The sequence below is a fragment of the Coptis chinensis genome, chromosome 9 (assembly GCF_015680905.1).
Source record: "Coptis chinensis isolate HL-2020 chromosome 9, ASM1568090v1, whole genome shotgun sequence".
Lineage (NCBI taxonomy): Eukaryota > Viridiplantae > Streptophyta > Magnoliopsida > Ranunculales > Ranunculaceae > Coptis > Coptis chinensis.
The window spans coordinates 58377021-58399565 of NC_141464.1; the positions used below are offsets into that span (position 1 = coordinate 58377021).

At 37.4% G+C, this 22545-nt stretch overlaps 1 protein-coding gene across 1 annotated transcript; it reads right to left on the reverse strand.

Moving 5' to 3' along the window:
• Positions 1–19518: 19518 nt before the first annotated feature.
• On the reverse strand, positions 19519–22097 carry LOC147476957 (uncharacterized). The gene is made up of 5 exons (XM_086585878.1): positions 21348–22097; positions 20849–21230; positions 20064–20410; positions 19817–19982; positions 19519–19589 (listed from the first exon to the last, which is right to left on the reverse strand). Exons 1-5 carry the CDS (start codon positions 22095–22097, stop codon positions 19519–19521), a joined length of 1716 nt encoding a protein of 571 aa, XP_086442004.1.
• Positions 22098–22545: the final 448 nt, after the last annotated feature.

Consider the following 22545-nt stretch of genomic DNA (forward strand, 5'->3'; position numbering starts at 1 on the left):
AAAATGATCGAAAGGGCTAGGCTATCTTGAGGAGGTTGTGGAAGGATTATCCGAAATTGTTTATTGGTTCTAGTCTTCACGATGAATTGTCTCCGGATTGGCTCTACGATCTAGGGGCGGAGATTGAGGCTATTATTAATTCCAACATATTTTTTGGGAAAAGGCGATGACCCTAGATCAAACTTCGGAAATTATTGTTTGAGCGGATATTAATTCTATTCGAGGATATCCTTGAAACTTAGGTTGGATCGAGGAGGCTAGGTAGTTTAGTTGGATAAATGAGGTTGGATCGACATCCTCCTCGTCGGTATGGACTATACTCCATCTTTTACTTTAGCGATTCCCGGTTTTGGATTTGGCGTAAGAACAAAGCATCACACCTTAGCATGTCCAATTGGACCCTCGAGGCCATACTTGATTTGGATGATCATTGAATATGGAATCTATTGTTGACCAGTTCAGTGGATGTTGAGAACATGCCATTTTTGGACTCCCCGACGCAATGATATGAGATTTGGGAAAGGTTTTTAGAGACCTTAGATTCTGATGAAGATTCATTCATTGATAGAGACTATGATTATTGGAGAACATGAAGTCATTATTGATCAATCCCGGCCATCATATTGCTCGGTTGAGCCATCAGGATGAATTTGATAGGGCTCGAAAGGTAAAGAAACTTTTGTTCTAACTCCTTTTTGTATATAGTTATATTTCAAAAATTCAAAAAAATCAAATATTTCAAAAATCAAAAAATCAAATATTTCAAAAAATCAAAAAAAATCAAATATTTCAAAATCCAAAAAATCCGGATATTTCAAAAACAAAAAAAATGCAAAATTTCAAAATACAAAAAATCAAAAAAGTTTTCCAAAATCCCACAAAATAAGGTTTTCTACCTACTTGCCTTGGTGCAAGATGGTTGAATAACTTGTGCAAATTATTATGATCCTCCCCAGAGCTGATGAAGAAGGAATGGACAATGAAGCTGCTGAGTCCATTCTTTCTCATGGCGGTCGAGGGATTAATGAGGCAGCTAGTCATTTATGGAGACAAGACCATCAACAACACCACGGATGAACCAAATTAATGTGCAGATTGGTATAACCTTTATCCTCCCTCGGCGTTGAAGCACGATCAAATTAAAGGAATCCATAGAAGTGTTTATCATACCTATGACAATCTATTGTCTTAAAGAGGGTACATGATTTTCATTGTTCGAAGATAGAGAAAATCACTTTCGAGAAGAAGAAATTGAGGAGGAAAGTTCAGCCGGGTTATGTTTGAAGATTTTCAAATGTCTAAGATCCCAACACCCGATATCGGCATTGACATTATGCATTTACCCTTGTGGAGAGGGCAAAGCTCCTGATATCATTTGATCAACTACCCTACTGAAGAGGGAATATTCTGCGTTCTATCAATCAAAGGGTGCTTAGCCAATCAACCAACCAACTACCCTAGTAGAGGCCAAATTCCATATTGCATCATTAGCCTTGATCGAAGACATGAGGCTATCTATCAAAAGAAGTCAAAATGACTCGAATATGACTACATCAAAGAGCAAAATCTTTGAGAAAGAGTTCATATATGATCAGCACATTCTTGAGATATATATATGAAGGAGGGCATTGATGTTCTATTGGGACTTAGATACCAATGGGAGCAGATTGTTGCAAAGTAAAGTTAGACTAGCGGATCTAGACTAGAGTGGAATCAATGAACCAAAAAGTTCAAACCAACCCATGAATGTCCATTCGATTATGAAGATTCTACATGGAAAATCCTACCAATGTCGACCAATTAAAGTACTTGCTTTTACCCACTTTGTTTATTTTAAGGCGAAAGTATAGTGGAAATCTTAGAAAGATGATGGAGCAGGCCATCTTTGATCGTTTTGTTTTAGCATCATAAGCCCACCTAATATCATATATTCCCGATTGAAGCCCATTCAGTCTTAGCATATTCTTTTGTTTCCAGCCATAAGCCCCGTATCTTTTAGGAAGCTAATAAATCCTTAGCCTACCGCCGATTACCCGTACCGACTCTTCCTACGAACTTGTCATAATCAAAGGGCATCATTCCATCCATCTTTGATCACAAAATAATCACCCATGTTTATTTATCCCAAGAAGATGTTAAGAAGAAAATCTATTACCAAGGCAAAAATCTCCGTCGGAACTCAAAATGCTTAGAGTTGCACAAAATAATCAACACCCGGTCCAAAATGGAAAACCTAAACAAAGGGACAATTTCATTTGAGATTTGGGATCCATATCATCATCTCACTACCATCATTCCAATTACTCATCCTTTATATGACAAGTTCTACTCCGTAAATAATTTTTGATCTTATCCCTTCTTTTTGAGCTTATCACCTAAGCCTACATTATAGTCTATGAAAGTCGATTTTGATCTCTAAGTCCACTATATCTCCTGGTTGAGGAAGTACTTTCGAGGAAAAATGAAAAAAAATGGAAGACATTGGAGGATTCACTACTAGTGATTGCGATGTATGAGGAAGTTGTCTCGGAAAGATTAGTCCTATGCTTTATGCTCTATCTGTTTTGGAAGAAAATTTTTGGATATGCAATAAAGATTGATGCGTTGTGAAGGTCAAGCAATCAAAGGGAAAAGAATATCATCTACTTCATATGTGCCAAGTTTGATCGTACTTCTAACCTATGGTTGTCCTCATGCTCAAAATCTTTTAGGTAACTCATTTCTACGCCCTCCTTGTTATTCAATCATCGTGGTTTTTCTTGATACGTGAAAAAAATTGTTTGTTTTCCATGGTTTTTCAAAATAATTTTCAAAAATATTTTAATAAAAAAATTGATTTGTTTTGAAAATTTGGTTTTGCTTTGGATGGCTTATAATGAAAAATCGAGGATAACACTACTGGCACATAGAAAATTCGAAGCCAATATATCCTAAGTTCCTAACTAAACCATGTACTTTTCTACTAACATATCATTCAAATAAGGGTTCATACATGCATCATCATCTAACCGCACTCATGCGTTAAATGCCGGGCTAGGAAATAGAATGAGGGTGAGCCAACCGACTACAAAGTATACAAAAAAAAAAAGTAAAAATCAATTTTTTAACTAATTATTCATAACTCTTATTTGAAATTTTTATTTCACCCAAAATGAAAAAAATCAAAACTGAATGTTCATTTTAAAATCTAAGCCCATTAATGTTGTTTATGTACTAATATCAGTTTTATAAATAATTTAAGTAGTTTTTTTTTTTTTTTTCGAACTCTAATTTAATTAGTTTTTGCATCTACATTTCTTATTTTTCTTAATCCTCTCAGGTGGTTCTAGATATGATTAAGTTTACTAATGCATGTCACATAAAAGTGATGCAATTGTTGAAAAGGGGGCTCTATTTTTTGTTGAAAATATTATTGATATAAGTCTTGAACTATAGTGGGTTTTACATTATAGGTCTTTATTATTTTTTTTGCATAATAGGATACCGTATATTTTAAATATTACTAATATGGGTACTAAATCATATGCATTTGTTAAGTATTTATCGTGTTTGATGATTTGGCCCGAGAGTCAACTAATTTTACAACGGTCAAAATTTGTTTGCTTCAATAATTAATACAAGCGGTCAAAATTGACAACATTCAAAATTTGAAAATTAGTTAACTCCGTTTTGCCAATCATCAAATGCATTATAAATGCTTAACAACTTATTATGTGAGTACTATAATATCTTGAAATATCTGAAGCTAGATACTCCGCGATAATATTATCAATTAGGTTTCTTCTTCAGGAATCAATTCATTTTATTTCATTCCCTTTAAAATTAAGCGAATCCTCTTCAATCAGCGTAGTTAACATTTTGATTATTATCAGTGATCACGATAATATATAATGCGATCATCTCCTTTTGCATCGAATTAAGCGAAAAGAACCACTTATTTGCAAAATCAAAATTACAAGCCTAAATTAGCCAGGTTCAAATTTTTTGACAAATACCCTTTTCTTAGAATACAATATTAAATCAAGACTCAAAAAGACCCAATCTCTAAGACTTGTTCTTCTTCTATGGGTTTAGGTAGTGAATCGGCATGATCTTGAAACTCACAAAACATCAATATCCCATAAAATCCATTATTGAGTAGTAGTTCTATACTTCTATGTGGAATGTCATGAGTAAGAGAGTTTCCCCAAAGGTGATAATAATAAAACACGATTAGCTCTTAAAATTTCCATATCCCCAGTTTTTCAACTTAACTTGAGAACCATCTTTAATAGGTTCCATTCAATAGAAGAATCTAAACGTCTTGGTTAAGTTTGTGTAACTTTACAAACAGTCGTGTCTTTTAGTATAACTAGTTAATAGTTTTTTTTTTTTTGTCAAAGTGAGGGTACCTTGGGGTGTATCTTTGCCCCTTCAGGCTCCGCCACTGCACTCATGCGTATTCCACTAATAACATGGTGCCATTATAGTTTAATGTATATCATGTATATTGTACTAATTTGCCATGGAGAGAAATAATGCCTGTGCATATTTTTTGCCAATAATTTGTTTTCTAGTCTCACAGGCTGTCAACAAATTCTAAGATGCGAGATTGAGGTAAAGCTGCCAGCTGCCAAGTATGAATAAAACGAGATTCCATTATATTTGCGCAAAAGAATCAGTGTTAGTTCGGACCAGAAAAAGGGAAAAATGCGTTACCATACGTGGCGTGGTTTTGACTATGTGCCACTTCGACACGTTCTACTATCTTCCTCTGGACGTTTGCAAGGTATGAGTTCTTATTTCCAATCGTATTTATATGGGCTGCGGCTTTGACGATTTATATTTAGTGAAGTCGCATGTCATTGGAATAGTTTAATTTGGAAAGAAAAAAATAAAATGGGTAAAAGATTGGCTTACCACGCATGGTTGCGGCAGTTATTTCGTGTGCTGGATATAATTTTTTCTCCTCATATCTATGTTTACTAGCCAAATACGTGCTATGCCGTGTCTCTAATTTTGAACATTCGTCTCTCTCTAACAGAGTCTCTCTCTTTAAGAAAACAGCAAACAAAACAGAAAAGAAAAACAAAAATGAAATATGACAACTTTATTGACTTTTTGTTTTGATTGACCGACTCAAATGGCCAAAGGGAGTAGAATAGAGATATAGGATTTAGCATGCATGTCGTTTTAGAAACTGTCCATAATTAGGAGTCGGTGCATGAGAAAAACTTTGGTCAATTACTCAGTAGTCGGTTTTTCTTACGTTTTTTAGAAAAGGACAAAACAGAGAATAAAACAAGGAAAATAATAATGATATGTCGAAGATTCTCTTTCCTTTCTAATCTGTTTTAACAAAAAATGATACGGTGCAAATACTACGAAGGAAGGTCAGCCCTTACCTGTTTCTCACCAGGTCCTGTATCACCCGGTTTGGTCTGGTTCAACATGGTTGGCCCAGGTTGACCCCGTTTTCCACCTGTTGGACCCGGTTTCCACCATTGACCCGGTTTTGACCAGTTTTGACAGTTGACCAAATTTGACCCAAAATAAAGAAAAAAACTTTCTAAAAATTTTTTCAAAATAAATTAAAATGATGAATATTGTCTTGTGGGTTCTTACCCTCGATATGATAAAATATTCATCAGTTTTATTTTCACCACATCGCTTATTGTGTATTGTGATCATTAATATCATTTTAGGTAATTTTCGTTTGTGCAACGTGGAGATTGTTCGGCGAGAACAATGTCCGATTTTTGTGACAGTCAACACCATCCTAGAGTCCACACCAATTGTAGACCCGCCGGGTTGCTCCATACACCGATTATGAAGACTTGCTACCCGAAAGGTGTATTCATTATGCAAAATGAGGACCCGGACGAAATATCTATTGATTTTCCACCCACCCCGGTGCTTAAACCTCTTCGAATTAAAATATATACAACTTGATCCGGATGGTAGTCATCCGTAATTATATCTTCTTTGTTATCTAAAGATGAAGAGACATCTTTAATAAGGGTGATTAGGGAACATCGGTCCGCGATTGGTTGGTCCTTAGTCGACATTAAGGGCATCAACCCTAATGTATGCACTCATCGTATACATTTGAGGATAACGCGAAGACTTCTCATGAACCTCGGTCGCTTTTGAACCCCGCCATGAAAGAGGTGGTTAGGGAAGAAGTGTTGCGATTACTGGATGCGGGTATTATATACCCAATCTCCGATAGCGAATAGGTAAGTCCCATTCATGTAGTTCCTAAGAAGTCGGGAATTACCATGGTACGTAACGGGAAGGGTGACTATGTTGTCACTCAAGGTCCTATGAAATGGAGAATCTGTATTGATTACAGATGTTTAAATGCTATGACACGAAAGGATCACTTTCCCTTACCATTTATAGATCAGATGCTAGAATGTCTAAAGCGGGTCATGCCTTTTATTGTTTCTGGATGGCTACTCCGCTATTTTCAGATTATTATTGATATTGATGACCAAGAAAAAGATTAACTTTCACATGTCCCTTCGGAACATATGCCTAAGCGAATGCCTTTTGGCCTTTGTAATGCTCCCGAACCTTCCAAATGTGTATGCTTCATATATTTAGTGACATGGTAGAAGCGCTTTTATGGAAGTTTTCATGGATGATTTTTCTATCTATGGAGACTCCTTCACGCATCGTTTGTCTAACTTTGTCTAAGGTTTTGACACGGTGTGAAGAAAAAGCCTCGCTTTTAAATTGGGAAAAGTGTCATTTCATGGTCAAAAAGGGCATAGTATTAGGTCATATTGTATCTAGTGATGGCATCGAAGTAGATAAAGCCAAACTAGATAAGATAATTTTACCCCTACCTAAAACACGGATTTGTCCGTGGAGATTAGAGCCTTTCTAGGCCATGCAGTGGTTTTATAGGCGTTTCATCAAGGATTTTTCAAAATAGCTAGGCCTTTAACTAACCTCCTTTTGAAAGATGCCATCTTTGATTTTAATTTTAAGCGTAAACAGGCTTTTGAAACCTTAAAAGTTTCCTAACCATCTGCACCTATTATACTGACCTCCTCCCGATTGGTCTAAACCATTCGAACTCGTGTGTGATGCTAGTGACTATGCAGTTGGTGTCAGTCTTAGGACAGAAACTAGATAGTAAGTCCACTGTTATTTATTATGCTAGTAAAACTTTAAACGATGCTCAACGGAATTATACAACTAACAAAAAAGAATTCTTAGCTGTCATTTATGCTTTAGATAAATTTCGTCCTTATTTGGTTGGTTCTAAAACTTTAGTTTACACGGACCATGCTGATTCTTTAGGTACCTTCTTGCAAAGAAGGATGCTAAGCAGATTAATCGATGGATTCTTCTCCGCAAGAGTTCACATTAGAAATAAAGGACAAAAAGAGGGTCGAAAAACGTAGTTGCCGACCCACTTATCTAGACTTACAAATGACGATAGTAGTGATTCCGAGTCCATACCGACTCTTTTCCCCGATGAACATCCAGATGCTATTTTTTCATCACCATGGTATGCGGACATCGTAAATTATTTAGCGGCTGATGTTATGCCTCATAATTGGTCAAGAAATGAAGCGTAAGAAATTCTTGGCCGAGTCAAGTTATACTATTGGGATGAGCCCTACCTTTTAAGTATTGTGCGGATCGATTATTCGGCCGTTGCATTCCCAGTGGGAATATAATGAAGTCCTATCGTTCTGCCATGACAAAGAGTGTGGTGGCCACTTTAAATGGAATGAAAACAGCCGCTAAAGTTCTTCAATAATGGATTTTATTGGCCTACCCTTTTAAGGATGCCAAGTGCATTGCAAGACGTGTATTCGATTAAGCCAACAACTTGGGCTTAATCCGGGCGTAATATGATGCCTTTAAATCCAATCTTGATAGTAGAAATTTTCGATGTTTGGGGTATTGATTTCATGGGCCCTTCCCTATTTCCACGGTTATATTTATATCCTAGTTGCCGTGGACTACGTGTCTAAATGGATAGAGGCCCTAGCTTGTCGTGAGCAATGACCATAAGACCGTGGTATTTTTATTAAAGAATACATTTTCTGTCGGGTTTGGCATTCCTAAAGCCATCATTAGTGATGGTGGAACGATTTTTGCAAATGAGTTGTTGCATCCCTAGTTAAAAAAGTACGGAGTTACACACAAAAATAGCAACTCCTTATCATCCACAAACTAGCGGACAAGTAGAAGTTTCTAATAGGAAATCAAAAGATTTTGGAAACAACAAGTAAACCCCGATAGGAAAGATGGGTCAAGCTGCCTATCGGATGCCTTATGGGCATATAGAACTGCTTTCAAAACTCCTATAGGTATGTCTCCCTTTAGACTTGTATTTGGGAAACCATGTCATTTGGTTCGTTGAATTAGAGCAGCACTCGTGGGCTCGTGGGCTATAAAAGCCTTAACTTCAATATCGATGATGGCGGGTGTCAAACGAAGTTACAATTAAATGAGCTTGAAGAAATCCGTGGCGACTCTTTACGATCTCGCGAAGGATTATAAAGCTAACATGAAACGCGGTTCATGATAAGCATATCCCGCAGAAAGAGTTTGTGGTGGGACAAAAGGTTTTGCTTTACAACTCCGTCTACATATTTTCCTGTGGAAACTAAAAACCCGTTGGTCCGCCCTTTTTCGTGGTTCGAAGTCACCCCTTACGGGGCAATTACCTTGGTAAAATCCCAATGACAACAGTACCTTTCAAGTTAATGGTCAACGGTTAAAACATTTTCACGAACTTTTGTCCCCCGATGTGGAGGAAGTCCTTTTACGGGAGGACCGCCTATGAGGATCGACCTTGTCATTTGGTGTACTTACTTTCATTTCCACATACCGATAAGTACACCATTCAGGTAACCGGCCCTCCTTATGGAGTGTGTGGCTGAAGTACCGGATCCTAAGTCCACAGTTCACATAATTCACGTTTTTCCACTTTCGTGATGTTTTTCTCGATTTTTGAGTCATGTTCCTCTATGGAGTGAATTATGTATTTATTGTTTTTCGTGGTTTCTTATAGTAAACAAATAAAAATAAATTAAAATTCATAAAAATCATAGACATAGCAATCCAACAAGTCTTGGGAATCGACTTTAAACGATTGACGTTGTGTAAAAAACAAATTTTGTGGTTAAAAATTTGTTTGGGGTGGGAAATCAGTCTTTCCATCCGGATTGCTCGAACTTTCTAGTTATGTTGTTTAGGTCCATTAGTATAGTTCATTTGGGTTGACGTTACCAAATTTAGTGTTCATTCGCTCGCGATAACTTACGCCATGCACGCACTACGAGGCGTTTTCCACTATCTTATCTGGCCACCCCGGGTTGGAATCGAAAGTGTTTTATGGATCATTGATTGGAAATTCTCTCCGATCATTTCCATATCTCATTCGCAAGAATCGGACCGATAACGACGCTGGAAATCTAGTTTGAAATTGCGCTTAAAAATCGACAAAAGTCGAAAAATACGAATTGGGCTTGGGCGACTCGGCCACTTGGCGGCTACAGCTTAATCAGAGAAGCCGATTCGCCAAACTCTGTAAGTCCAAAATCCAAAAGAGCGACTTTCGCTTTATAATGGCGCAGCCCCTTTCCAAAACCAAGTCGCGACCTTCATCTTCTCAAACCGCTTTGAAACAAAATTAAATCCAAACCCTACCAACCTAAAAATTAAAAAAATAATAATAATAATAAATAATAGAATATATCCAAATAGAAACACCACCCACGCCCATAATAGAAACTCAACACCAATCTTCCACAATCTCCAACCGATCCCACCATCTAAAACCACCAACCAATTCGAAGTTTGAACCCGCCCGAACCTACCATAACCACCATCGTTGGTTTGGTTAGTTTTCATCAAACTCGCGATCCACCACCATCTACAAACCCCAAATCAGTAAATAACTTCAATGGCTTAACGATGAGAATTCTGCGGAAAACGCGTTTGCTTCCGATAGCCAGCGCCATTTTATGACGCGAGATGTTTTAAGCTTAAATTGAACGGATTGTGGTATTCGATGAGGAGGATTCCTACCACTATGATTTGGTGGAACAGTTTTATAAGAAACGAAGAAGTGGAAATAGGATTTTCATTAGGATAGCAGAACGCGGAGGAAGTTACGGTGACGCTTGTTGGTCGAGCTATTAGGAATCACCCCTCAGAACCAACCTAGATAATGCACCATTCAGAATCCAAGAATACCGCAGCCTCCTCGCTTTGATGAAAGATACGGTCATAGAGGGTGAATACAATACGATATCTCATCATCGCGTTCGCCAGACGACCTCGAGAACTAATCAACCGGGGCCGCCGCTGGATTGGTAAGAACGCCCCGGGAAAGACAAAGTCGGCGACATGGGACTTCAAAATCCGCGACGTTCTCGAATTTGCAAACGAAGGAGTATAATTTCTGCATCCTTGATTTAATTTTGAATGTGATTGAGGAGTGGAAAGAGCCTAGCCTCTTCCCGTATTGATCACTAAGATTATGCTCTCATTTAGAGCCGCCGCTAGATCTGTTCCTATTAAGATCAAATTGCCCTCTAATGCGAAAAGTATTTATAAGGAATGCATTCAAAAGACTTGGCCGTTGTCCGCAGAGACGAAGTTGAGTCGGATGATGAAAAGGAAGATATGACATGGTTGGTTGACGATAATTTTGATAGTCATACTTCTAATTTAGAACGAATGATAATGCTGCAGATCGGTTTTCATGGCGCGGTTATCGATCCGCGGAAGATATTAGACATAGACAGATTGTACTCGAAATAAGCAAACGGACCTTCGACGAACGGTTGAAATGCTCGTAAAAGCGGTCGATGATATCTTGTCTAACATGGAGGTTATCCACAATAACCACCAAGCCCAAGATGCCGTGACTCAAGATCGAGATGGAAGCACGATTTGTTCAGATAGAGATGCTACGACGCATGCCACTTCGTGGATGAGTCCTGCTCTCACCGAAGTCCGAGAGGCATGAGCCGTCGCCGCCGCCAAGAGCCAGATGGCTCAAGCCATTCGACACCACAGTCTCCATCTCGGGGACCATCTTCTTCACGCTTAGGTGTGCACCATCACCAGGTCCTTTAATTACATTGTTTTTATTGTTTTGTTAGTGGAATTTATTTTCAGAGTTAGATTTGAGTATTAAGTTGTTTGTTTTAGATTGCTTGGATTTCATATTATTTTAATATAATTTATTTTGATTATCTTCGTGATAGTTGTCTTGGAGTAAAGTTGAAAATTAGCCGATACCGCATATCTATGATTTTTGTAGCGGTAGCATGATATGTAGGAGAGTTTAGAAGTTACTATTCTAAACCAAGTTTAAAAGATACCGGGGTTGTTAGGAAATCAAAGACATGGTTAGTTCCGTTTTGGGTTTGGCGGTTTCCTATTTTCGAAATGGCCTTAAAACAATTTGGCAACTTGCCGCATTCGCTTTGGAAACCCGTAACCTATTTAAACTTCCATCATACTACACTCACAACCCACACTACACCCCACAATCATCTTTCACTTTTCACTCCAGCCCTTTTTCTTGTTTTTCTTGTTTTTCTTAGAAACTCAATTTCTCAAGACTCCACGAAGCCGCCAAGGCGGCCAAGCCGAGCGACTACTTCTACTTTATCAGAACTGAAAAATCACTAGAGCCGCTTCGCTTCAAGTAGAGCGCGACGCAGCTCAAAACATCGGAAATCGAAAATTTAATTGAGCCGCATTCTAAGATAGAGCGAACCAGCGCTCTCTCCGTTAAACACGAAAATTTTAGATTTTCTCGAGGTTCTTCCAGGTTTTCGCAGCTATTCTACAAAGTAGTGTTGAGATGACACCACCTATAGTCATTCCCGAACAGCCTTTTGAAGACTTGATGGGAACTTATACCTATGGAGCATCGTTTCGAGCCGGATCTTGCAATTAGGATGGCGACATCTTCCGGATGCGAAAAGAACCTCATATAGAAGAGGAGGATGGCGAGTAAATGCTGGGGTAAGGTAAGTTTTAGTTAAGTTAGTATCCGCTATGTCCCAAGCAATTTAATTGCTAACCCCATAATGGGTGGAACTCTTATAGTGTTGCGTCAGTTTTTATTTCCTATATTAGTACGCTCTAACATTGTTTTTGCGATGTTTCGAATTTCCAGCGTTTCAATGGTATTTTTCCTACCCTCTTTATTTAAACGCTTTGAGGACAAAGCATGCTTTTTGTGGGGGGGGGCATAGAAACATGTGTAATTAAGACATCCGTTAGGATATAGATATGTATAATGTGCACTTGTTTTCTAGTTAAAATTTCAAAAATTCAAAAATATAAAATAAATAAGTATGCTAAACACTTAGGAATATTGGTATTGTTTCCTTTCTCCATGCTTTTAACAATCTAGAAGTCTCAATGAGAGCCGCTGTTGCATCGTAATAATTGTTAGAAACTTAGGTTAATATGTAGGTAATAATCTTTGCATCTATCTATAAATTTATTACATGAGTATCTATGATTGTTAGCGAGAAGTTTCAAATCTAGGCTAGAGTACTTATTCTACAAATCCGTGAGAATATAGCCTAAAGCCTTTATATGAGCCGAAAACATGTGAGAAATGACACAAGGGAGAAGTAAAATCCGGATAGAGAAATCACACGCCCACTTGCTTGATCACTAAACCATATCCTAAGTGAGAATTTAGGGCGCTCTTTGGATCGATATAGCCAGAAATTCAAACCTATGAATTACTTTCCGCTTAGTCGCCACTCGAGCCCCTTCTTTAGCCTTCCATAAACCACAATTCCTTTACCCCTGTTACAAAAACAAAACAAAAATAAAAAATCAACCTACCCAATTTAGAATCGGTCGAGAATAGAATGAGGAAGAAAGAAGAAGAGAAAACCCGCGGTAAACAAAAAATTAGTTAGTTGCTTCAGAAAATAAAGAAAAGAAGTTTCCATCCAAAAGAAAAGAAAAAAAAAAAAAAAAAAAAAAAAAAAAAAAAATAGAAATAAATAAAAACTCCAAAAAAATAGAATAAAAGGGAGTCAAAGGCCAAAGAAAAAGAAAAAAATATGGCTAAGGATGGAAACAAAGTGTAGAAGCAAAAAGTAAATAACAAGGTTTTCTCTAGTTACATAATATGAAGACTCTATTATCTCGGACTTGTTCTCTAGAATATCCATTTCCTTCCTTCTTAAACCATCTCCTAATCCCATGAACACCTAATAAAGACCTCTAGCTCAATTAGGAATAGGTTAGTGTGATAGTAAGTGGCAGATGTGTTTGATCGACCCGCTTCCTTGTTGTCATTGAGATTGTAAGATAAAGTGTGCCCATCGCACACCGGAGTAGCTTAAACTTGAGTGGAAAAATCAGAGTGGTTTTGTCTTGACATTTATGTGAGGACCCTACTAAGGACGCTTATTCCGAAGTTTTCGTAAAACAAACCGCTAAACATTTCATAGTATTACTCATTGTTATATGTTTATTGTAGATGATTGATTATTATGCATATATTAACTTAGGGTTTTTACTGTTATTCTTATGTAATTGCTATAGAGATGTATAGATAGTTGAGCATGAAGGAGAAAAACAATAGTTTATTTCTTAGTAGATTTGTAGTATAGATGAAGTTTGTGAGTACCTTTCATTTGGAAAAAAACTCTCACGAGGCTATAACTCGATCCACTAGGGAATTCCTAGTGGTTTAAGGCCTTGTTGCATATGGTCAATGCAATCGCACTCAAATAAACGAGATTAGGTAGAACTCCATTTTGGTCACTTATTCTAATTTCTCATCTTTGCTTGAGGACAAAGCAAAATGTTTGTTTGGGGGTGGTTTGATAAGAGCCCAAAACTGTAGTTTTAACCCCTTAATAATCATACTTTGTTAGACTAATTATGTGAATAATAAGTAAGAGTTAATACCGATTACGTGTTTTATGCATTTCAGGCTTCAAAGTCCATTATGTGCAGAAATGTGCCACTTAAGCGAGATAAAGGAGCAAAAGTCGTGAGAACTTCGAATGCCATATCTTTGGACTCGGACCTCGGATTGAGGCCTACCTTATGTCAAAACGACCGGCTCGGAAAGAGCTTTGCAATGGTCCAAGCTTTGACCCAATCAGAGGAGCAGAAGTGGACGAAAAGTCTGTGGAAGCCAACTGCAGCTGAAGAGGCCTTTTTGGACTGAAAGAATAGGGTTTTGGGCCTGATTCTCTGGCCCAACCCATGGCTCCAAGCCCATGCACGAATTTTGGATCTGGATGTATAAAAACAAAAGCTTAGCTCTTTGTTAATGGTAGCTAGTTAGACCTAAATTAAGATATAGAATTCTAGATCTAGTTTTATTAATTAAATTAAGTTTTAGTTCCATTTAAATTCTTGTTTTAGATTAAATCCTTGAATCATTGTTCTTGATAGATTAGATAAATAAAGTAGTATTTTTTATCAAGTTCGAATTTGTCATTTCCATTTTAGATCTAAATTCAATTCTTGTCATTGTTTTATTCCAGCCATTAAATTAGATTCATTATTGCTAAATTAAGTAAGTCTCAATTTCTCACATTATGTTTAGTTTAGATTCAATGGTAAATGTTAGATTGATGACTCAAGGCTAAACCTCCATTAGAGGGGTTGATGAAGCCTTGATGAAACCTTAGTTGTTTAGTATAGAAACGTTGTAGCATCTATTCCACTCTAGAAGGTCGCGTTTCGCCATGAGAATGGGTGGGCGACCTCACATGCTAGTTAGTACTTGGTAGAAATGCCATGAACACTAGGGATTAGACTCGGAATTCTTGCCGTGAAAACGTAAGAATCGAGATACCACAATCTGTACTAGGTCATTAAGTTGGATTCGAGGTGGATTCGATTCCCCTATAATTCCTTTATCTAGAGTCAAACAATAGTATTTCCATAGCATTTGTAGTTAATTTCTAGTAATCATCTTAAGTAAGTATCGTAGTATAATATTTCGTAAAGCTCTCATTGACTTAAGAGTGACTAGTTAGACTTAGAAAACAATCCATGCTAGGGAACTAGGAGTGGAACGAACTTCGTACTCCATTTAGTGCAATTCGCATTGAGAGTAGAAGCTTTGATAATTGACACGTAAAAGTTTTATAAGTTTAGTTTACTTACGTTTTGGATTCGTAGTTCATTTCGTAGGTAAACTATTCATTTTACAGTTATCAGTAGGGTGGTGTGATAATAAGTAGTAGACGTGATTGATCGACATCGGCTCCTCTGACTGTCATTGAGATGTGAGGAAACGTGTGCCCACCGCATTTGGAGTTAACAAAACCCGAAAGTGGTAAAATTTTGAGTGGAATTGTATTTGACACATACACCGTGAGAACCCATTTAGGTAAGCTCTCCAAAGGATCAAAACAACCCTCGCTAGTATATTTCAATGAAAAGTTCACTGCATGAATAATCATATGTAGATGTTTTAATTATTGAATACATATTAACTTGAGTTTCAAAGAAATCAATCCTCGTTCCCCGCTAAGGAGATGTATGGATATCGAGATTAATTTAGGAAACGAAGTTTCACATCGAAGTCGCCAGAAGTATAAATGAAGTTTGTGAGTATCTTTTTCGGAAAACTCTCACGAGGCTATAACTCGTCTACTAGGGAATTCCTAGTGGTTTAAAGGCCTTGTTGCATATGGTCAATGCAACCGCGACTCTGCTAAAATGAGAATTAGTTTAGGACTACACATTTTGGCCACTTATCTATTTTAATGTCTCTTCTTTGCTTGCGAGGACAAGCAAAGTCTTTGTTTTGGGGTAGTGTGATAAGCACCCAAAAAGTGTATTATGAAACCCCATTGAGACATATAAATTTGGTTAATTATGTGTTTAATAATCATGAAATAAATATGTTTTCATACTTTTGCGGTATTTGCGGTAAACATGGAAATATTGGTTAAACTGCGCAATAAAAACACGAGGAACGGTATATATGAATTCTCCCAAATCCGCACGGAAGCATCAAACTTCCAAAGCTCCTACCTCTCGAACCGGGGACTCGAATGCGACAAGAGAGCTGCTTTCGGACAATCGCATGATTGAACTCTACGATAGGCGGAAGTTGTAAAGCGCCCCAAAATCTTGGACCGCCACTGGATTGCACATGGGCCCACTATGCGGGGCCACAAGATTGGATGAGTCATCAATCATGGAGCATGTCAAGACAAAAATAACAAATTATTGGTGCAAAGTTGACATCTTGCATGTAATAAATTAGATTAGGTGTTAATAGTGAGAAAAAAGGCAAGGTGTCACTTTGTTTAAATGTGGTGGATAAAAATGAATTAATGTGGTTTGATGATTCACGTGGGAGGAAATGAGATTTCTCTCAAATGGAGAAGAAATTAGACAAGGGTGGGGGACACTCCATTTACTCCCTTGACTTATTTTCCTTACATTGCATTATTTTAGTTCCTTAGTGAAAAAAAATCATAAGTTAGTTTTTAGTTTTTATTAGAAAGCTTGTAATAGTTTTAATGGAGGAAACACTTGTTTTCTTCTAGAAAATAAATAGAAGTGAGTTTGATTGTTTAGCTTTCCCCTCTCTCTCTCTCTCTCTTTTGTGTTTTTTAGTTTATAAATCCTTGTCCCAAGGATCATGAGCTAACTTCCTTTTGGGGAGTTAATCCAACTCATGTGAGGGTAAATCAATTTTTGTTGGTTTAGTAGGTTGTTAGGAAGAACAACTAGCTCTACACCCTATCCCAAAATGATAGTTGGTGTAGTGTCTAGTTAGGAATCAAAGCAATGAGCTTAGAGATAAGTCATTGCTTAGTTCCACTTGCTAGCATGTGTGAGCTCTTAAGTGAGCCATACATGCTAGGGATCAAATCTTTTTCTTCCATTAGGGGCTTGTCTATGAGTCTAGGAAGGATCAAATAACCTTTTTCAAATCAACATCTAATGATAGTTTCACATGAGGAGGATTAACTCTCCACCTTTTCTTTCAAATCTCTATTTTGGTATTAAGTGCATGTTTTCAAACTTTAATGTCTTTCTTAATGTTTGTGTAGGAAGGAAATCCTAGCTTTAATATTATAACCTTACTCCTTAGTTCCTTTAATTGTAACATCAAATTTGTAGTTGTTCTAAACTTTAGGTTAGTTAATCCTTATTCAAACTCTACTGAAACGAAGATCGTGAGTAAGGAACCTTGAGTGCTTTTGCATCAATTTAGAGAGTTCAAACCTCTAAGTAGTATTAAAGAAGCATATATCATATCTATCGATAGAAACTTAATTGGATTGCAGAAGAGATCGATTCAATAACTCTAGGCACATACGTCGAACCTCTTGTAAGCTTCTTCCGTTCGAGTCCATCTCCATAGTCATTCCCCTAATCTCTCCAACAATGAATAAAGCACTTCTCAACATGTTTTCGACAATCTATACACGATTATATATATAGTCAAGCTCTTAAATGGACATCCGCTTTCTACGGACATGTTACATAGTGTCTTGAGCAACTTATATAGTGTCTTGCACATCCTATATAGTGTTATATATCAGCGTAAATTAAAAAGTTAATAAGCATAAATTAAAAAGTTGTTCAAGACATTATATAAGATGTGCAAGACAATATATAAACTGCCCCACGAACATGTCCGTTAACGGACTAGTCCGTTAAGAGCCTTACTATATATATATATATATATATATATATATATATATATATATATATATATATATATATATAGGCCGGGTCAGACTAGCTACCTTGATCGACATCTTATTCTGAGACCTTATTTTGACTTCCAAAACTTACACAATTAACTAAGAGCTAATTTTCTAAGAGTAAGTTCTTCATACAATAGAGATCATCTCCACAAAATATCAAGACATTTGAACATGTCTAACCTTGTCAAAAGTGGTGTTTAAGTTCAATATTTATCTAACGATCCACAATTTTAGCACTCTTTTTAATAAAGTTAGACATATCTAATTGAGACGAGTTTTGGTGAAGATTCTATCCATGGTAGGAAGATCTTCTCTACCAAAAATCAGCCCTTAGTTTAATGTGCAAGTTTATTTTTAGGTTTTGAATGTCAAGGTAAGGTGTCAAAATAAGATGTCAAGGTAGCCAGACCTATATATAGGCAACGATATGATCACAACCAAGTATTAACCCCATAACCATTTTAAAAAAAAAAACTTTCCAAAGTTTTAACTGTGTATACTTGGTCAGGAGACTACCACATACAACAAGATATATAAATGAATTCAGTAGCTAACTCTAGCAACTTGCCATTGAATTGATTGAAGTAATCAATCACTTACTTGAAAGTGGTCCGCAAAAAGCAGGCAAAAGATCTTTGAACCACCCAATTTGAACTCGTAGAGAGTGATTTGATGAAGTGGCCTTAAGTCCTATGTTGTTCAAGACCGGAACATCAATCCCAGTAGCTCCAGCTACTCCAAAAGTCACCCCTTGCTTGAAATCTTGAATGTTTGTACGTTGTTGTATCCCTTTCTCCCCTACTTCTCTCTAGGTCTTTTTTTCTTTTTCCTCCCCTTTTTTTCTCTCTCCTCTACTGTTCTTTTTATACCCCTTCTCCCTCCATCTTGACCGTCCATCTGTCCCACTATCTCTCGCTTTCTCTGTCGCCACGTGTAGGGTTTCCGCAGTGTACCTAAGGGTCCGCGGACTTATCCTGTACCATGTCTGTTCATTGTTTATCTGACATCAGGCTCATCTAGCCCTTAACCCATGACCTTAATCCATTGACCCCCTGCCTCACGTGCACCCTCTCCTACAAGGATTTCGGTATCCGCAGCCCTGATACAATGCTCCCCATTCCATTTATTGTCTTGCTACCATGCACATCTGCCGTTGATCCTTCTATTATCATAAATTGGCACTACAACACAAATGACATTTTAAGTCACTTGATAAGTGATGTCAAAACTATACCAAATCACTTTCAGAAGTGATGTAAATGGTGGCGACCTGAAAAGTATGACTTTTTGACATCACTTTTTAAGTGATAACAGGAAGTGATGTTATAGGGGTTCCACATCACTTTTTAAATGATGTCAAATATATTTTATGTCACTATAAAAGTGATGTCATACAAAACCTTTATGATATCACTTCAAAATTGATGTAAAATATCTATTTACATCACTTTTTAAGTGATGTCAAGTTTTCAAATTTTTCAAAAAAAATCAATTGCATTTTATGCACATTTGCACATAATATGTTTTTCTGATCACCTTTCAGCACATAAAATCATATTCCGATAAACATTTCAATTTCTTTAAAAAAAACAAGTGTCGCATTTCAATTTTAATCATCGAGACAAATCAACATCTAACAAGCTAGCTATTAATTACAAACAACTTAAGATTGCACATGCCCAATGAAGAAGTTGCTTCTCAACACATAGTTTCTTTGACAAGGTGAAAGACACCATATCTGAGAGAAGTATCATAATGATATCCATCCTTCAAGTTAGCATTCTTATAACGCATGCATAACTCATTCCTGCTCTACCTAGCACGCAACTTCTATTGTAACAAAAATCTTTAAAGTATCACAAACAATTGTTTTGAACTTCAAGCTACCTGAAATTTTAAACAAGTTCAATTAATTAAAACCATACCAATAGCCAACAACCTGAAAGAAATCACAATCATTTTCAATAACTAATTATACAACTACAATATAAACATATTTTTTAGCATTGGTTCATTTCTAAAAAGAAACACATGTCTGAGTGTTGATAGGATCAAATAGTAAAACCTTGTATTTATTTTTATTTTAAAGATTAAAGGTTATGGCCGACCTTAACCTGTATTAAGATAATCTCTGAAGTACATAGTTCCTTTCCTGTCCTCTTCTACAAAAGAGTATAACTTAAAATCTAGAGGAGGGGAAAAAGAAACCACCTGATCAGTGGATGATCTATAGAACTTCGAAAGGTAATCAGCTTCCTGATTATCCTCTCTATACACATGCTTAAAAATACAATCCCCAAAAGAACTTTTAAGGAATTTTATCTGGGCCACTAAATTGGCGCAGTATCATGGCCCACGAACCTCGCCATTTATGATGTTGATAGCGCCTAAGGAGTCAGAGTTTATCTCCAATTTTGCTATGCTTAGTAAATGGGCTTGCTTAAGGCCCACAGCTATAGTCATAAGTTCCTGGTAGATGACCGAAGGTTTTGAGGAGCTTCCCGCAAACCCCAAAAGGATGTTCCCCTGTGAGTCTCTAATAATCCCTCCAAAGCCATTCCCAACTTGCTGGACTGATCCATCGGTATTAAGCATGTGGTAATCTTCCTCTGGGCCTCTCCAAGTGCAACCGATTTTCTCATGCACCGTGTAACTAAGATCAAGTCCCAGTTTAGCAGCCAGTACTCGATTCGCTGGTGAGTCATCCACTTCAAACATATTTCAGTGAAGATAAAACTTCATGTAAGACATAATCTTGAAACTGAGCTGTTGTTCCGTGAGCTTCAGGTTCTTTTTCTTCCTTCTATTTCTTTCGCACCAAAGCTCGTGCACCGTGGCTCCAACAAAAGCTTTGTATATCTCCACCGCTGTAGAAGAATGCCTACAAATACGAAAGATGTTGAACCATTCTTCTGAAGAGCTCTTTACATTACTGGGTAGACCAATGTTGCTTTTGACCAATTCCTAGACTTTTTTCGAGTACTGACAGTCAAAGAAGAGATGTTTGGAGTGTTCTGCAGAAGAGTTGCAAAAGCTACACAGAGAATGTTGCAAGACTTTCTTCTGGATCAATCTATCTTGAGTGGGTAGACAGTTAGCAAGAAGTTGCCATAGCGTAAAAGAGTGTTTAGGAATGGACAACTTACCCCATACAACTCTGTACCATATGACCTTAGCACGAACTCTCTTGAAGGAAGCATAAGCTAACTTCACCGAAAAACAACCTGAACTACTAGGAGTCCAGACCACCTCATCTTTATCTAGATAGCTATTCACTTCTGTAGCCATAATAGATTTCTTGATGTTACCCTCCGGAAGGGTGGTAATTAAAGATGACCAAACTCCATGCTCTAGAATATCACTGACCTTAGCATCATCTTGGAGGGTAAAAAAGGATATAGCTTCAGGAAATTCCCAAAAGGGAGAGATAGAACACCAGGGATCGTGCCAGAAAAGAGTCTCAGAACCTTTAGCAATGACATACTTGATGTGCCTTCGTGCTGTGCTTCTCTGTTTGAGTATCCCCCTCTATACCCAAGAGCAACTCGAAGGGATCTTCATAGTCCAGAAGTGGTGCTTCTTAATATGTTGGCTCCATGTCCAATCCACCCATAGTGAATCCTATCTGCTAGCAATTCTATATACCAGTTCACAATAAGCAGCCCTGTTCCAAGTTCTAACATCTGTCATGCCTAGTCCTCCTTGTTCTTTCGCAAACCTCAAGGTTTCATGACTTGCATGGTGCATTTTGGATGTCATGTTAGGCCCAGACCATAGAAAACGATTGCATATCTTAGAAACCTTATCTAGAACCTTTTTTGGGAGCACAAAGGTTTTAGACCAGTATACCTGGAAGGAGGATAGCACTGACTGAATGAGTTCTATTCTTCCTGCTCTTGACAAACTTATATTCTTCCAATTAGAGATTCTAGATGTCAATTTTTCCACCAAGGGAAGACAGTCCTTTATACCAAGCCTTGATGAGGTGAGAGGAAGACCAAGATAGACAATATGTGGAGTAATGAGAGAAATCCCCATAGCATTGGCTAGATCCAAACCTGCTTCCTTGGACATACACCCGGCTAGAAGAGTCGATTTGGCAGGGTTGATATTAAGACATGTTGCTTGGGAGAATTTCAAAAGAATATCTTTAATAGCCAGAATATAAGACATATCTCCTTTGTAAAAAAGGAGTGCATCATCCGCAAAAAACAAATAAGAGATACCCAATTTCTTGCATTTGGAATGAGGTTTAATCTGCCCTGTGGAAAGAGCATGCTGTAAAAGTCCAGAGAGAATTTCCATCACTAGAACAAAGAGGTACGGGGAGACCGGATCACCCTGCCTCAGCCCTTTTTCTCCTTCAAAGTAGCCTTCAGCTGTTCCATTAATCATGATGGAATAAGAAGGAGAGCAAAAGCACATTTTGAGCCAGTCAATAAAGAGCGGTGGAAACCCAAATCATTGCAAGATCAATTCCATAGAGTGCCAGTTGACTGAATCAAAAGCTTTTTTAATATCAATCTTTATCGCACAATTCCTAGTGCCATGTTTCCTTGAATAACCCCTTAGTAGCTCATGAGCAAGAATAAGATTATCTTGAATATTCCTGCCTGGTACAAAGGCAGATTGGGCCCCAGAGATCAAAAAAGTGATGCAGTCCTTCATCCTGCTTGTTAGTATATTGGCAACACATTTATAAATGGTATTACAACAAGCAATAGGTCTAAATTCTTCTACCTTGGAAGGAGCAGTATATTTAGGAATTAGGCATAAAAGGGTAGAGTTAGTACCTCTCTGAATAAAAGAATGAGCAAACATATGCTTAACTGCCCGGGTGAAG